Genomic DNA, 18,523 nt, shown 5'->3' with positions numbered 1-18,523 from the left:
GCCTCTATCAACGCCACTTATTTATTTATTTTTTTATAAACAAAATACTGTAACCTGGAAATTAATATATATATCAGAAATGGAAACAACCGCCTTGATCAGATTATCTGGACTACTGCACATTATTCTAACAATGTAAGTAAACAACATTCATTGTAAACCATTTCTATTAGAACATTTGTGACCAGGATTGTTTATTTAACATCCTAAGATACACATCTCAAGATAACTTTTTTTTTTTTTTTTTTAAATTTCGATTTGACTGTCATTCTTGGAATGTAGAAACAACCAATGTACAAATTTCCTGGCCAATTTTGAGATCAGAAGTACAATAATAGATGATTTTCCATCAAGTACAGTATACAGTTTGTATATTATGCCTTCTTGTGGCCTGTTTAAAGACACCTCTTGATTTTTCAGGTCAAATGCCATCAAGATAAAACGTACAGCCCATCTTGGTACACAACATCTAAAGAACTGTGATCAACACACATTTACATATCAAATAAAGCTGTTCTGCACACACATAAAAAAAGTGTACTGGACGAATGCTCATAGATCAAGCCCATCGCGCTGCTCACCAGTGGGATTCAATGAAGTTTGTACTGATAAGAGGCTTAACAGCATCCATTATCATGATATATCTACAATGTGCCTTTGGCTGAAAGATTTGAACGAATCATGGTTGAGTTAAATACAAATTCCGCCATTCTATGCGGGAAGCTTGAAAGGTTTGAGAAATATAAAAAGAGTTTGTTGCGGTTAGCATTGTTCGTTTACGTTTGCTGCTCAATCAGGGATTTGAATGGGATGACAGTCCTCCGTGATTTCCGAGTCTTCAACTAGCTCGACATCTTCGACGCCATCTAACGAGCGAGTAGGGGAGGAGCCAGACTGGTTTTCTCTCGGAGAATCTTCAGCTGAAAGGACAGGCTGTGTCGTGTTTTTTCCAAGAGAATCCTCAACGACTGCTGGTAACACGGGCGAAGATGGTAGTTGTTCAACAACCGTGTGCGGTAAGTGTTCCATCTTCTCAATTTGTTCAGGTTCTGGGGTCGTTTCTATAGGTGATGATTCAAAAACTGTGGATATCTGTGGATAAACAAACATCCAGCATTGAGTATCCATCCATCCATCCTGTGAGGCGCCAATTTTGACACATTGCTCCAATGTCAAGTGGCAAACCATATATTTCTTTTTGAAAATGTATTTTGTTTTTTGGTGTTTAGTGGTCAGATTAGGCAGAGTAAAGCGTAAAATAATTCTATTGGTTAGAGAATAATGAGGTTCGATCTAGATTAGGGTTGATAGGCCAGTCTGGTTTTGAGCCTTGGGTCCCGAATTCCGGCAGATTACGTCCAACCCACTTGGTCACCCTAATCTACATTTAGGAACAGCTAGATAGCTCAAACTCATGTCTGGTCGTATGATTGTGAAGTCTTATGTACTTTATTACTTGGGCGTAATACTTTTTGTTTTGTTTTTGTCATTTAAAACATTCCTGTAGAAACTGATGAGACGGAATTGTGAACTTTTTCAATCATAAGCCATTATAAATTGATGTGCATTGGTACAATATTTCTATACCGTTTTGAGGCAGTCTTGCAGCCTTATTTTGCATTATGTCTGACTCTGAATATAATATGTCTGGGCAGTACTCAAGGTGTGACATGACTAACTAGGGCTTGGATTACTGTATTTCTTTTCCCCAGCTGCTTATGTTATACATTTTGAGCGCTTCCTGGTTACAGTGATGCTCCTTCCCATTTTACTTGCAAAATTATCGATTTAGACCACATTTGTTTAGAATCCAATGCCTCGTTTATTTGCTCAACTGATAAGTTCAGTCTGGGATCATCATCATCATCATTATCATCATCCATGTCAAGTCACTAAATGTTTTAAGTATATCACTTAATGTGCAATATGTGGCCGCTATAGTGTACATTTTAGAATCAATTTAATAATTTTTCAAAGTCCGATTGGCACTCATTGGCCTATAACAGCAACCTACCAATATTGACCTCAAGTATGGTAACAAGTATGACATCTGTAACCAAATAACTTTATCTAGACCAGTTGTGTCCAAACTATGGCCCGGGGGCCATTTGCGGCCCGCCGTCCATTTTTTAGTGGCCTGCGACATATGCTAAAAATGGCATTTGACTGAGTTCAAATAAAATACAAACAAAAATGTTTGGAGATGGTCAAAGTAAGAAGGGAGGGTGCCAAAAAACACAGGTGGAATTAAAGGTTATTTTAGTTAAATAAAACTAACGAAATAGCTAAAACTAAAATTCAAAAAACAATTTCGTTAACAAAATGAAATAATGTTTTTTAAAAATCAAAAACTAAGTGAAATTTACATTTTATGTTTACAAAACTAACTAAAACTATAATTACAGTATAGCAAAAATGTACTTCGTTTTAGTCTTTTGTGTGATTTTTAGCATATTTATTTTGATATCAACCGGAATAATGACGTTTGAAAGTATGTCACACAGAAGTGATGTCATCTAGCAGCAGCCAATAGAAAAGCACCTTCAGATGACGTCGCTCCCATAGTGTTTTTTAAATATTGCGCACAGGGTAATGCACATTAAAAAAATAAAAAAAAATAAAAAATAAAATAAACCAACAACAACAACAACGTAATACTAATACTGAAACTAACTAAAACTAAGCATTAAAGAACTAAAACTAATAAAAACAGAACCACCCTGAAAACTAATAACTAAAATTAAAAATTCCAAAACTATAATAACCCTACTGCCATATTACAAATAAATTGGTTTATATACTGCAGCATTTTTCTAAACATGCAAAAGCACAAATAAATTATTTGTACAATTTTTAGGACTAAACACAATTTCTCTTCATAACATTATGTGGCCCTTGCATCCCTCTGATTTTCTGTATGTGGCCCTCAAATGAAAAATTTTGGACACCCCTGATCTAGACTAACATTAAGTCACACCTTTGTCTTTTCTGGAATATGATTCTGAATGTGTGATTCTGAACAAATTTTAACCATTGATTGCAGCATGAGTCATCGTCAAATAAATCCAGGTGAGTTTCTGATATAGCTTAAAAAAAAAAAAAAAAAATGTTGGATAAAAATTGTTCCTCAGACCATATTAATGATATGTGTCGCAATACATCTAGCATACCTTGGAAGAGTCATCAGATGTTTCCGTGTTGTTTTGGTGTGCAGTTGTCTTGTCATGTCTCAGGGTGTCAATTCCGCCCCTTTCCCGAGCCTCCCTCAGTCTGGGGTGTAGCTCCCTCCGTTTCATTCGGAAAGCATCGCTGTAGTCTTGGCTTGATTCAGAAGGAAAGATGAATTGTAGTCAAAATATTGAACTTATTTTATCAATGCAATAAAAATTATCACGAGATTTATCTCAGGTTTTGTGGCACTAATGCTATATTCTAATATGTACGTTGTCTTTTCTACTTACAGTCCAGTTTCGGTTTTGACACCTGTTGAGTTAAAAACAGAAGATTACTTTAAAAGAGAAGTCAAAAAACACAAAACAACATCACAAACTTAAAACTCATACCATTCTCCTCAATGATTTTGCATACGTGATTTGATCTGTCGTTTAAATGTTTGCTCATCACGTCACCGCCTGATGCATCCAGGAGATCACAGTTGAGACACACCAGCGTTAATCTACAGAAAAGCGTAAAATAAAATACATTTTGAAACAGTATCATCAGGTTAAATCAAATGGCTTGAACAAGCTGTAAAGCCCAGAAAGTCTAACGCTAATAATTTAGATTTAATACTGGGGGGGGGGGGGGGGGGGGGGGGGGGGGACACACAAAAAAACATCGTAATATAGCATATATATATATATATATATATATTATGTGTACACAGTGCCCTGTGCCTGTTCTGGCAGGACTACCACCCTACCACCCATAAAGGGATACTGTAGGACCTTGTTCAATCTTTAAAACAAAAGATGTGCCAATATCAAATCCAAGGATTTGTTAGTCATGACAGTTTACAAAACTGTACTTCTCTGATAAACATCCATGGCAGTGAATGAGTTAATAAGAAAGCAGTAGAGTGTGAATTTAAATCAGGAAACCTACTTTATAGCAGATGAGTGTTTCCTCTGATCCGCTTTAGAAAATCTGCTCTTGTTGACTGTGCTATGAAATCTGAACAAAGACAAAAACTTTTAATGACATATACACACTGAAGCAAACTGGCACAAATAATGACTTAAAAAAAATAGACCTTATCATGTGATTTCCAATGGCAACTTTGCAACTTGTCCGATAACTGCACGCTCCACAATCAGAGTATGACAGGAAGTGGGAAAAGAAGTCATCAATTTTGGTGTTGCACTCAATGCAGGTGTGGCAGCCTCCATTCACACTGAAATATGTAAATGAGCACATAGTCAAAAAAATAAAAAATCCAACAGTGTTTCGTGCCCTAACATTCTTTCTATAAATCTAATAACCTGTTGTATGACTGAATCCAGCATGTCGTACTTGATGACTGAGCCCAATTACTCCAAATCACACTCATTTGTTTAGAAACTTAACTGCAGTAATATTTTTAGCCAGCTTAATGAGAGTCTGTGGAAAAAAAGAATTAAACACAAAACAAGCTATTTTGCATATCTCAGGGCTCTAATAATGCCTATTAATCTGCTTCCGGCCTGTCATGAATACTGGGGATCTCCATATTAGTGAATCCTGAATAACAGCCTCTGGCAGACTTAACATTTCCAGTTACATGCATATACATATTTCAGTTTGGCAAAGCAAAGATATTATGTAACAAACCTTATGTTTCTGAGTGACAGGTTGCAGTTGTCAGCAGGATTCCCTTTCTTCTTCTGAATTGGCTTGACCTTTCCTACTTCGATGATGTGTCGTTTGGATTTGCCCAAACCGCCAGGAGGTTTGATTTTTGCATTGTTGCTTAGTGTTTCAGGAGTTAAAATTAAAGCAGATCGATCCGGTAAACTCGACATGCCGACTGTCTTGCCGCTGAGGGAAGCTCGAATGGTCACCTGTGGAAGTAAAAGAGATTTTAGAAATGTGACAGAGACACATGGACGATAGCGATGAGATGCGTCGCACCTTAGTCCCCGCGGGCAGGCCCTCCAGAACTGAAGGCTTTCTGAAAGTCTTGTGGACTTGAGTCCTGTGGTCCATTCTGTCTTTGTAGGTGAGGAAATTCAGTCGACATTTTCCACAGCGATGGATGCCTTTTTTCTGAATTACGAAACAGATTGTACGCAACGTAAAAAATTGATCAGTGATGGTCAGTTTTCTTCCAAAACATTTTTTTTTTTTAATTACTGTATATTTTGATAGTACTTTGAACGGCAACACACAATGTCTGAGAAAGTGTTTTCATGGACAGTTCACTTTGCAGCTTTATGAAGCTCTCCGTATACAGTACACATTTTCACTGTCTCATCCTTTCACTAACGCTTCGGCTGTTTTTATACTTTGGTTAAAAGAAATTCCGGTGCAACTGCCCTGTAACTGAGCCGTTAGTGTGCTATGAGAGATTATCAGGTGAGAAACAGGAAATGACCCAATTAAGTTTACTTAATTGCTCCAAAAACATTTACTACAAATAGTAATTCCTTTGTGGTCAATGAAACAGGCTCAGATTTCACATATTCATAAAGGTTTGTGTCGCCTTGGCATGCCGCTAACCGGTAAAATAGAGCAATCCGGGAGCGCCTAATTCACTAAACACTCGCAGATGGGGAAATCCGTCATTAAGTGCGCTGCCAACCAGATTGCGCCACGGTGCGCCGGTGTTATTTGCGCGTATGTAAATTAGGTAATTTGCATACATGACACAAAATATGCCCACCCCAATGCAAAGGAGACTCATTGATATGCAGCGTCTAATTCACTAACGCCAGCGCAAATAGCAACATGTAGTTTGCGTGACGCAAATAACATTTATGGAAAGCATGTATAAACCTGCCGCAACCTCGATGTCGGATCATGACAGCAGTGCATGCCATTTGCGGCAGAACATGCATGGCAGAGAGGAGAGAGAGAGATTTTTCTATGTTGGTTTAGGACACATAACGTAACCCAGGCTAATTGGCAATGGCGGGGAGGCATGCCAGATGCATACTGTATACACCCACGCCAACCTCTGAAAATATATTTTCAAAAAACGATCGCACCAATAATTTATATTTTATGAATGAATGACGTCGTCCTCTCTCCTCTGTACAGTTTAATGGCGCTATAAACGCTTACTCTCGGTCCAACCGTGCGTTCTGATAATGTTATCTTTCTCGCAACTGTTACTATAACAACCATGTTCTTGGCGCAAATCCATTGCCATGTGTGGTAAATCAGGTGCAAATTTGCTCCACGCTGTCAGTTTTGTGGGCATGTTTGCGTCGGTACTGTATATGATTAGCGCAATATCCTTCGTGAATAGGTGGGTAACTGGGCGCAAGAATGTGGGTGCAGTTATGGTGCAATATTTCGCACTATTACCGGACGCAGCGCATTTTTAGTGAATATCCCTGAGTAAGTAAATTTGTGACTGAATTGAGAAAAGATCATTTTTATTTCAATTGGAGTTGTTCTTATCCGATTGGAAAAAGGGGGCGAGCAAGTCATTTTCATCTACCAGGTGAAAAGGTAAGATATTTAAATGTCCTAATTTTTTAAGGTCACAAAGCAACAAAATAAAAGTGAGTTACAAAGATACAGACAAATGAAACAGCAACAGTGTTTCATTGCAAAAATTTAAAAGGACAGTCTGAATGTGCTCAGGTCACTCAGTACTCACTATGTAACCACTATTTTTGAAATTACTCACATGTGAAGATTGGGAAACACTACCCTCAACCCTTGTATGTAATAGGTCACATTCTTAACAACTTTTAAAGACTATTTGGAAGGCAGCATCTTACCTGATGTTTCATAAAGTGATGCATGTAAGTCTGACTATTTCTCAGAATCCTGAGACAAAAAGGACACAGCAGGTCTTTTGTGTTTACGTGGACACTTCGGAAATGTGTCTCCACATCCGAGAAAAAGGAGGACCTATAATTGCACACCTGCGTGGAGGAGAAAGACATCAGTTCATCCGCATCATGATATGGGCGCAACATTTCGTTTCGAGGCAGCAGACCTGACAGACGTAGGGCATCTCCCCGGGCTTGTGATTGTCTTTCATGTGTTCCAGGAGCACTTGCTCAGACTCGAACGCTAGCTCACATATCTTGCAATTCGCTAAAAAGAAGGACAGGAAAGTACAAATGGACACTCAGGGCGATGCACAGAACTGGAACGTGAGCTGATGAAGCCTTGATGCCACATACTGGAGGATTCGATTGGGCTGTGAGCGCTCTCGATGTGGCACTGCAGCTGGAATGGAGTCATGTACTGGCGGTAGCAATGCTGGCAAGTTGTGTGGCTCTCCCAGGACTCATTGTTCTGCTTCTCCAGCTCCAGGTGGTGCTTCATGTGGTTCATGAACCTGTAACAGAATGGATAGACACACTGTTCACCTAAACGCTGAAATCACTTGAATGCAAGGAGTTGAGACAGAATTCAATTCAATTCAATTCATTTCAACATTTTTACTACATTCTTTTAAAAAAAATAATGAAAGGGGACAGAAAGAAGTGAAACTTGTATCTGCCCCTGATCAAAAAATAAAATACAATAATAGTAATCAACACAAAATGAATGACAGTAAGCAAGTCAAGATTCTTTGATGGTAACATCCATCTATCTATTTTCTTAACCGCTTACTCCTCACAAGGATTTTATGGTAACAATTAAACAAAATGGTTCAACAACAACAACAACATTTTTTCCCAGTACTTGAGCTTTTATACATTTTTTTTTAAATACAAATGGACTGAGAGGATTTAGTTTTATAATCCAGATTGTTTCACAAACTGACATTTGTGAACTTAAATACATCGTTCTTTTTTTGTTCTGTATTTAGGTTTGGGGAAAAAAAAATATCTGTTTCTCTTAATTTTTACTCACCCCCCCCCCCCCCCCCCCCTTTTTTTTTTTAAATAAAGAAATGCATAATTTGTAAAATTCCATGATAGGCTTTATATTTTTAAGGTGGTTAAACTCCATTAATTCATTGAATTTTTTAGTTGCATAAATATTGGATTAGTGTGGTCCCTGTATCCACATTCAAACAACATGAATAGCGTGAGAATCAAAATGATGCATTAAATATATACTGCGGGAATAGTTAATTTGTTTAAGTTGGAAATATTTACAACAAAGGAAATAAAGTACAATTTTAAAAGAGATTGATGCGCCGGTGTGTCATGACAGGTGCGGTGGTCACATGACATGCGACGAAGAGAAAGTAGTGAGCTGGCTGTCCGTCTCGCCAAACAGAATGAGGGCACTAAATATTAGGCCACTATATAGTGCTATATAGTGAATGAGGGGTTAGGAGAAATAAGGGTGGACATTCGGACACAGCCTCTCTTTTTAAAAAACAAAAACAAAACAGGAATAGAAAATTCAGGAGTAAGTGTCGATTGACAGTGATTTAGGTGATTCGTACAATATGTGGTACCTAATTTACAAAATGTCATAAATCACAATTTGTGATAAGCAACAGATTTATTTTACATATTTTTCTACATTGTATGACAGGCTTTTATATTGTTTTAACTCCAAGACAATACATGTGATCAATGGTATCGCTAGGCAATAGTAAGGTGCAGGTCCTAAAACTGTACAAAGGATATATTAACTACTCCCCAGTCACCTCACTTTATATGCTTGTATATAATGGTCCTTTTAACTACAGTAGTTTTGCTCTGCCAAATGATGCAGCGGCAATTAACGCATCCATGGATATTGCCACTAGTGCCCGATGAAGCGAGACCCATTTTTCAGTCTGCTTTTTGCTACCTCTGCTCTCCTAATAGATTCTCTTATGTGTGTGACCTTTGACCGCCACAGTGAGAGGGTGATTGAGGTACAGATGTGCTTCCCCATTAAAAGTCGCTTACAGAGGCTTTTTTTTAAGCATTTCTACCACAGTTACTCAATCACAGGAATGGTTCATACACCGCCTAAACTCACGCTCATTTTTCATCTTTCGGCCCACGAGGATAAACAGTTTACTACAGTCATCCATCTAAGATGTTCAGTCTGTCATTACTGGCACAGATATTTTTACAGTGGCTCCTTGAAAATATTTTTTTCTGTAATGTAGATGCAATTGGATAGTGTTCTATAAGAGAAAAGTTAATTATTGCTATAATGTACTCCAATCGTCAGTCGCTGTTGAAGTCATATCTTCCCCAATCCAAGTAAAAATCAATACAAATCAAGCTGAAAATTCAAATGGATTGGAACTGATCTTTCTACACCTTGTGTAGGTCGTCAATGGGTTGGACCCTAGGGATGCACAACTATCTGACAGATAATGATCAGATCGTTAATGGGGGCGCATGCTCTCTATTTTCTTCTTCATCTTCTTCGCTCATTTTATTTCACAAGGAAATTTGGTCTTTTCAGTAACAACTTGTATACGCAGCTCCGTCCAACTCACTAAAGGAGCCTCACTTGAAGACATTGATTTCTCTGTGCCGTTTTCACATTATTTTGTTTCTCAATGGCAAAAACGCCACAGTTTGTGCCTAATACAAGTATATAAGTCCATGCTTCTTGTGTGTAACCCTCCGGAAATGATGTGAACAAACAATCGCAGGAAAGAACCACACTTCTGGAGCGAGGAGGAAACTGACTACTTTATTTAGCGCGGTGAGTGACCTAAATATAATGTCTTTTATTGAACGTAGTAAGTTAAAAGCAGAATTGACATTATTTACGTAATTACGTTGTCTGCGCATCGCGGTCCGAACAAGATATTCCAATCGAGCACAAAAAACATGTCCGCCACGCATGTAAATGTGTTACCTCGATTGTTTCAGAAACCGGAATTCTAACTGCATGTAAACAGTCATTAACATACCTGATGTTGCTTTTGAGAACTTTGAAGCAGCTTTGACACTTAAAAGTGGTGCTGCTCCTCTCCATGGATACCTTGAGAGCATCTCCCTCAAATCTGCCATAATAGAAATCTGACACCAGCATGATGCGTTTATGCGTGATAACATTATCGGCTAGCGGAACGCTGCCTTCCACTCGAGCCTGGCAACTCTGAAACAAGAGAGTTATACATTAAAATGCACAAGACATCAATAAAATATTTTAATGAAACATTGACTAACAAAACATACATACAGTCAAATGAAGATCCAATCCCTCCTGCAGAAGGAATTCTTCCTTACAGTTTGGGCATTTTTTCTTTACGTCACCATTTTCCACTGGTATAACCACGTTTGCTTGGCCTAAAGGTACACCATAGCATAGGAATAACAACAGTAAGCATTTTTTACAATGCACTATTCAAAGTTGTCAGAATTATGCAGAAGTTGATTCTGCATTTTACATAAAGTGCTGGGTCATATTACAATATAGGTATATCGTGTATACATTTACATAGTCAGTAATCATACATTACAAGCATACGGTGCCAAAGTAAATCAAACATCCATCCTTCATCTGAACTGTTAGTCAATAAAAATTCATATAAAATGAGGTGGGTAAATGCAAATAATGAATACGCCTACTTTGAAAAACCTAACTAAAACAACAAAATTTGAAAAACAACTAAAACAACAAATCTACATGTTACAGCGCAATGCTGTACTAGAGTAAAGGAGCGTGACTCTAAACAGGGTTCTTGAAGGAGTCGCTAAGTTCAATTTTAGACCATTATTATTAAATCGTCCCACGTGTGTATTTTTTTTTTTTTTATTTGCCGGTATTTATTTTACAAATGATTCCCCAATCTCGAATATTGAAAATCGCTTGCTTCCAGACACACTGTACAATACACAATAAAATGAATTTTACAAACTAAACACGTAAATAAAATAAAATAAAAATATCTAGTGGCCATAAAAGTCACATCCAAAATGTGGTTGTACATGTTTTTTTTTTGTTTGTTTGTTTTTTGCCAAGGCAAGTGCAAATAATTAGATTCAATACAACAACGGACTAGAGGGGCTCACTGGGTCGCACCCACATAATGACGTACTTCATAGACCTGAAGAAGAGAGCCAGGACGTGATTCTTTCCCTGACCTGAATATATGAGGATAGACGATAGGCCAAGAGACTTTTGAAGCCGCCATATTGCTCCTCCCAAGAAACGTTTCTCGGCATACAATCCGATACATTTACAGTATCAAAACTGGAGAACATTTGAAACAGTACTTAGTAGAAACAGCATGATTTATGATGTTTTAGATTTGTAAAATATAAGAGGACTTCAGAAATTTTTGAATTATAACTGTAATTCAACAAAATATTTCTCTGTCAATTTAATATTGGGGTCTAATGAACTGAGCGATAAAAGTGGGTCTTAAAAGCACCACATACCGTCCATTTGTTTTTTTTAATTGTTTAACTCATTCACTGCCAGTCATTATAGAAATTTTTTACATTTCCAATACTCACGTCATATTCCATTCAATAATTATATATAAACCGAATCTACCAAATAACAGAATAGACTCCCTACTTTTTGTCCCGTCCCGTTCTTTTATAATTGACAGCAGAAAAATGTAGGTTTGCCAAAATACAGCCATTTCTCCCATGGACTCTGAAACTGTGTTTATTTCCTATAAAATGGGGCAATGATGTCATCTACCGGTGGTTGGGCATCAGTAAAGTTGTTTCCAAGTTTGATATTTACAGTGGAGCATGCTCAGATTCGCCCCCATTTAGCACCGCTCTTTAAAAATACAATTGACAAGTATACTTGTCAAAGGCAGTGAATGAGTTAAAAAAAAAAAAAAAAAAAAAAGAGTGACCATGCCGCCACAACCCCCCCAACTACCGCCCCCCAGCCCTATACTGCCTACCAGCTGTACATGTCTAATCTTTACCTATATCACAGTAGTCTGCTTGTGAGATAGGAGGAGTAAGATGGCTGCCGTGTCGCTTCAATGGTTTGCACAGGCGTGGATGGGCTATCGGCTATCCAGTAATATATTCAAATCAGTGGATTATTTAGCGTCATGTGCTAACTTCAAATCGAAGCTGTTAATAAAGAACAAATACAAGACTAATTGCTGAGAATGCTGCACAGATCATCAAGCTACAGGCACAGACAGCGACCCCCACCCAATTTAAAAGTATTTGTGGCGATCGAAGGCTTTTATATCTGCCGTAATCTGAACGTAAAAAGCTAGATATTATGCTAACCGCTACAAACTACCTGCCCGCCCGAGCTACATTGATTATAATACAAACACACCCCCTTTTAATTTTTGTGTGGACATTTTTCAGCATGCAAACAGTAGAAACAACAACGCAACTGGCACAATTTGTTTTTGTTTTTTTACACAGTTCTCGGAATGGACGGCGCGGATATAAGAATGTAAGACTTGGGTAAGTTAAATTTAGACCTGGGATGAAAATATGAGTGTTTATAAAGTCATTTAAGGCCTAAAATTTAAGTTTGTGAATTCTAAACTTCTTCAGACTTTTTTTCTTTTTTCTTTTAGACCCCGCGGGAACCCTGCCTAAATTTAAATGTATTCTGTAAAGACCATAAACACAATTGCTTAAAAACCCACGATAAAGTTGAGGTTCACTTTAGTTCATAGTATTTGCCGATAAAAGCTTGAACACAAAACTTACCGTTGCCTACATCTACTTTGAATCTTTTTAGAGCAGTGTCTACTTGCTGAAGTGGCAATACCCGCTTCACGGTCTCTGTCGGGCAACCAAAATTAAGACAAAAATAAGCACATTGATTAACATGTGCTCATCAAATAAGCATGACACCTTTCAAGAGCACACCTGTGTTTAAGTTGTTAGCCTGAACAGGCAAGGTAATGGTCTGTAGAGAGGTGGCCTGGCTGACTTGCAGCAGATGAGGTTTGGCTGTATACACAGTGGGGTTCTGCACATTAGCCAACGTCACGACGTTGTTTCGGATCTGCTGCACATGAGGCCGATGGACAACACCGGGTATCGCAGTTGTTACTGGGGTGACCCGCTGGATAAGCTGCTGCGTCTGAGTGGCTGAAAAACACAACATCCAAACCCTTATAAGTACATTGAAAAGTAAAACCACAACAACAGCTTCATATCATCTCTTTTGAAATTTTAAATACCCTACAAATTCAGAGCTCTGTTACATGTTTGAATATAATTGTTGAAAATGTACAAAGATTGAAAACATTGTAGTAACTCTATCTTTCCTTCAGATAGTCCTCTAACTTGACAGACAGCGTGTGAACCAGAGGTTAAGGCTATTGTGCCAGCTTTAGAGAGCCTCACTGTTGGCCATGAGTGCATGGACATAACGGAGATAAGATGGAAAAGTGACTGAAAAAAGAAAAAAATGAAAAGAAGCTAGATGACAACAGAGCGGGCGGTGGTTTCAATGCATTTAATGAGAGCGGAGACAACGGCTTGATGTATTTATTTATTTATTTATTTATTTATTTTTGGGGGGGGGGGGTATTTAAAAAAGGTCACAATATTGTTAAAAAAAGAAAAAGAAAAAAGAGCTCATACTAAAAAAAAAAAGAAGCTGTGCTTTTGTACATAACAGCAATGCTTATAAACCACCTACATTCTCTAATAACAATATTGAGGCGCTTACTTGTTAATGCACGCATACATTGAGTTCCTCCACATATTGACTCTCTTCACAAGCATATTATGTTCCCCTTCATCTGACAATTAGCACAGATTTTAAACATAGAAGGCCAAAACATCCCTAACGAAACTTAAATTGCACTAATAAACTAGCCACCAGAGGGTGCTAGAACTGCACAAATAGTAATCAACCTGACTTTTTTAACAGATGTGTTCCCTTTAAATATTGTGAACATGACGACGACGATATTGTGGCACTTTGAATATCACGATATCGCCCCTATTGTTATATCCCTACTGTTAATGACACTCTTCTCTGCGGTCTGTCAAACTTCAGCCCGTATCCCATTGAGGGGCAAACGTTTGCGAGTGTTGGCGAAGGTAGCGAATGCGCGCTCTTGTCAGGGTTCGTTCAAGGTTCGCAAACGTTCATCTTGAGTTTTAATGTTTTTTTTTCTTGTCAAGAAGTCAAAACAAGAAACAATAAGAAAAAAACATTAATTTAAAACTGTTGGCGAAGTTAAAAGCGACATGACCTTGAACAAACACTGACGAGAAATCAACAGTCGCTCGCCCCTCAGTGGGATACGGACATGAGAACACAATGATTTATACTTTGCAAGGACTTTTAGTGCTCCTGATTACAGGAGACTCAACTTTACCTGGTACAAGGGTAAACTTGGTCCCAGGAGGATACTGATTCCCAAGAGTGGCAATGAGGTTGTTGTTGCTGGTTAACTGTGGGGTTACGATGAAGCCCTTGGAGTAAAGCAGATCAATATGTAGAATATCATTTATTCAAATCACATTGAGGGGAAAAAAAAAGAATTACATTGTTTGACTTAAATTACAATACCTGATTATTGACAATAACTGGCTGTGGCGTTAGTGTCGTGAGACCGGCTGTCGGAGTACTGATGGCATTTCCAGCTATTTTCAAGGGTAACATTATAGAAGAAGAAGCTAGGGTCGGCACAGGAACAGGAGCAGGAGCGGGAACCGGAGCAGAAACAGGTGCAGAAACGGGAGCTGGAGCAGGAGCACGAGGAGCGGGAGCAGGAGCAGGAGCACGAGGAGCAGGAGCACGAGGAGCAGGAGCACGAGGAGCACATTTGACCACTTGCTTCTTCATATTTTCCTTTGGAGGAGGTGGATAGCTTGGCGGAACCTCTTTTTCCTTAATTGCTGTAAAACAGGTTTAAAAAAAAAAGGCATCACAAATGGACATCTGATATTAGGTGCAACAACCAAAATAATGACTTAGGACAGATACTGTACATTGAGATATAAATTAGGAAATCTATTCATAAACAGCCAAGTGCCATTTAGAACCACATATGGTATTCACTGTAAATAAATACATGCATATCCAAAGAGTACAAAGTGTACATACACACTACTCCAACAAAAATGGGCTCGTCATCATCATCATCGTCATCCTCAACCAACACCTCTGGAACTGCTTTCTGCCATGGCTCCAGCTCTTCTTCCTCACATTCCATAAAGAGTTCAGACATTTTGGCCCTACAAACCAAACAAACAAAATTTAAATCAAATCAAAACTTTTCCTGTATTGTACTTTTCATGCATTTAGTGGCATGGACATGATCTTGATGGTGAAAATATAGCATGCAGTTGTCAACTAGCAATTTTAAAGAAGACCCATCCAACATTATATATATATATAAATATAAAATGTTTGATGGGTACATCCATCTTCTACCACTTAATTATGTAATATAATACATATTCTGCAAATATATATTTTATATATATTTGCAGGTAGGGCTGGGTGGTTATGCAAAAATAATAATCACAATTAGGGATGCACGATAATGATATTTGCAACCGATACCGATAAATCAATAATTTAGAAAGTGCCGATGTCGATTACCGATAAGTACGCCAATAATTGTTTGCAAAATGAACTTGAATACAAAATTTACACGTCTTTGCAACGTTTTGCAATCTTGAACGAACATTCTTATTTGTAGGGCTGCCATGATTAGTCGACTAGACCTGACTATGTCGACAATTAAAGTCAAAGATAATTAATTGTTAAGTCATTAATTTATGTACTTATGTATTTGGCACGTTGTTTTTCTTTTTCTTTCTTCTTCTTCTTCTTCTCAAAACTACCTTGTCTCTTGCTTCTCCCGCTCAGCACGCCTGCACATTTGCAGTAGTGGTAATCCAGGACATCCTTGATGTAAACAGAGGCATTTTGGGTAATGTAGTGTCATGGCTAACCAGTGTTAGCAACATCGTCTGAAATTTACGCCGCATTTCACTGAAAATACTTAACACAATGCAAACCTGCCTTTCATGGTAGCGCCAACAGGGATGCTCGACCATTTAAATAGGAAGCAATTTGTGGCTGATGCCTGATTTCATTTCTGACATAGGAACAGTCGTGTCTGGAGATAACATTAGCACACAGAGGTTACTTTGTGTTTCAGATGTAACCAGGCCCGGATTATTTAATCTGCAATTCTGCACGTTCTGGCAAATTCCCGCTGGGCCGGACTGCAATAAACAGTACACTGTTGGGGCAGCTCCTCCAAACAACCCCTTATTTCTGGCCCGTGGATCCCTTTTGAAATCAGTAAATTCCTCTTTAAAAAATAAAAATAAAAATAAAAATAAAAAAATAAAAAATGCACCCTTTCGTCATTCTTCTTTTTTCGTGTTAGCGTTTTCTTGTACAATGGAAGTTTCCACATCGACACTGATTGGGCAAACGCTTGATATAGTGTAAATATACTCTGCGATCCAGCTTGCTTCTAGCGCTAAATAAGGACAGGAAGATGAAATTACTGGGGATGACATATTTTGTTTTTTGTGGCAAAGGTCAATTTCAAGGGCGGCACGGTAGACGAGTGGTTAGCACGTCCGCTTCCCAGTTCTGAGGTCTCCGGTTCGAGTCCAGGCTCGGACCTTCCTGGGTGGAGTTTGCATGTTCTCCCCGTGCCCGCGTGGGTCTTCTCCGGGTACTCCGGTCTCCTCCCACATTCCAAAGACATGCATGGCAGGTTAATTGGGCGCTCCGAATTGTCCCTAGGTGTGCGTGTGAGTGTGGATGGTTGTTCGTCTCTGTGTGCCCTGCGATTGGTTGGCAACCAGTCCAGGGTGTCCCCCGCCTACTGCCCAGAGCCAGCTGAGATAGGCGCCAGCAGCCCCCGCGACCCTTGTGAGGAATAAGCGGTCAAGAAAATGGATGGATGGAAGGTCAATTTCAAGATGGCCGGCGCGTTGCACCACGAGACACGTCATCATGACATCACATCGACTGCACGAATGGTAGCCCTGCTTCGTTTGTTATATAATTTCGTGCAATTATTGACTACACATCATCAACAACAACACAAATCATGCTTTGTAGAGGACAGTGTATTCGTTCAAAACTAGTTCGGAGAAATATTTCGGCTTTTGTCGCATACAAAATAAATAAACGTTCCATTCACTTGCACAAAAGCTTCGATTCAAGATGGCGGCTGTATTGTCGACATAAGTGGAAAAACCTGCCCAAATCCGGGTCGCATTTTTGTTCAAACTGTCTGCAAGCAAATTGTTTCATCAAAATAAAACTAAATGACCAGGAGTTGCTTGCAAATATGCCCCAGTATTACATGTGACACATTTATAGAAATAGAGCACACGACAAACCTCGACTATTAAGACTCATTCTTGATCTCACAACATACAAACATGGGATTTACTGAACTAACAATCCAGTTTGAATGCACAAATTTGTCAAAACAGACTTAAAATATATAAAGAAAAAAATAGCAAACACTGTCGATAGCCAATGTTTTTTTTTTTTTTAAAGTGTTAGCGTCCATTTCTACTGCAGTAAGTAACGCTAACTTGCTAGCGCGTTTATGTTTTGTTTTGTTATTTTGAAATCCCGCTTTTTCTCCAACCGCATTTGCTATAAGGGCGAGTGACTCATTTATAACACTTAAGCGACTTGGGTGCATTAATTCAATAATTCATCCTGTGTTGCTTGGTTCATCGCTTGCTGCTCGTCGTAGAAGCTTTAAGCTAACATTAGCTTGTTGTCATTGTTTGAAATATGGAAGGCTGGGTTGGATAAACTGCATCGCATGGAGAATGTATTTTTCAGGGTGCTCGGGTTGTTGCTTACCTCTATACAGCCGATTCAAAGTCTTAATCACCAGCGTCGCAGTGGTACTTGGTTGTGGACATCGGGTTGTATACTGCGCTTTTTTTTTTTTTTTTCTAATACCATCGGTGGAGATGGTTCTCTGTGCGAGCCAAACACGGCGGAAACAGTCGGTGCGAATCTGGAGTCGGACCAATCATGGCGAGTTCCACTGGAACCGACTTGGGAACCTCAGTTCATGTGCTAGCGCCCACTGAACTCAAAGCGAACCCCCGAAACCGCATGGAAAACGGTGTTAGCATTTATTCGCTGTCCTTTGATATCTTTTTTTTTTTTTTTTTTTAAATCTGGTAGCCCTTTCTTCCCACTAGCAGGACAACTCTGGTTTAATAGAACGCCTGTGGTAACGTTCCCCCCCACTACTTGTGCCATTTTTGATCTACTTGTAGCCTACGCAATTCAACCTAAATTTCTTTCCTGCACTATAACAATTAGTCCAACAACTAGTAGGCAGACACTCATAGCCCCCTGGAGCCTACTAGTAGCACCAAAATGCCCACTAGTAGTTTTACCTTAGTAACATCACTAGTAACAGTTGTGCTATAACTGTCCTACTCATGCATAGAAATGTCATACAGTTGTGGAAAAGCCTTAACTTGTCAAATATAGTCATTCTACTAGTGTGCCACTGCGCTGAATTGTC

General features: G+C 38.8%; 1 protein-coding gene across 3 annotated transcripts in view; it reads right to left on the bottom strand.

Moving 5' to 3' along the window:
• Positions 1–7: 7 nt before the first annotated feature.
• The window catches only part of LOC144017221 (zinc finger protein 280C-like), an 18,612-nt gene continuing 96 nt past the window's right edge, over positions 8–18,523 (bottom strand). The window contains exons 1-20 of one of the 3 annotated variants that reach the window (XM_077518552.1): positions 17,842–18,523; positions 15,774–15,897; positions 15,088–15,218; positions 14,551–14,879; positions 14,357–14,453; positions 12,888–13,112; positions 12,726–12,800; positions 10,258–10,364; positions 9,986–10,173; positions 7,341–7,498; positions 7,151–7,251; positions 6,930–7,076; positions 5,110–5,244; positions 4,810–5,039; positions 4,253–4,393; positions 4,105–4,173; positions 3,564–3,676; positions 3,462–3,483; positions 3,171–3,321; positions 8–1,092 (exon numbers count right to left, since the gene is read on the bottom strand). The exon at positions 17,842–18,523 is cut by the window's right edge and continues 96 nt beyond it. In XM_077518552.1, coding sequence (XP_077374678.1) covers positions 790–1,092; positions 3,171–3,321; positions 3,462–3,483; positions 3,564–3,676; positions 4,105–4,173; positions 4,253–4,393; positions 4,810–5,039; positions 5,110–5,244; positions 6,930–7,076; positions 7,151–7,251; positions 7,341–7,498; positions 9,986–10,173; positions 10,258–10,364; positions 12,726–12,800; positions 12,888–13,112; positions 14,357–14,453; positions 14,551–14,879; positions 15,088–15,211 — 2,715 coding nt within the window. In that variant the 5' untranslated portion in view covers positions 15,212–15,218; positions 15,774–15,897; positions 17,842–18,523 and the 3' untranslated portion in view covers positions 8–789. The remainder of the gene's footprint in view (positions 1,093–3,170; positions 3,322–3,461; positions 3,484–3,563; positions 3,677–4,104; positions 4,174–4,252; positions 4,394–4,809; positions 5,040–5,109; positions 5,245–6,929; positions 7,077–7,150; positions 7,252–7,340; positions 7,499–9,985; positions 10,174–10,257; positions 10,365–12,725; positions 12,801–12,887; positions 13,113–14,356; positions 14,454–14,550; positions 14,880–15,087; positions 15,219–15,773; positions 15,898–17,841) is intronic. The other 2 variants (XM_077518549.1, XM_077518550.1) reach the window with 2 other exon arrangements.

This window comes from Festucalex cinctus, chromosome 4 (assembly GCF_051991245.1).
Source record: "Festucalex cinctus isolate MCC-2025b chromosome 4, RoL_Fcin_1.0, whole genome shotgun sequence".
Taxonomy (NCBI): domain Eukaryota; kingdom Metazoa; phylum Chordata; class Actinopteri; order Syngnathiformes; family Syngnathidae; genus Festucalex; species Festucalex cinctus.
Note: the sequence above shows the minus strand (reverse complement) of the source record. Positions and strands in the feature narration are given on the sequence as shown.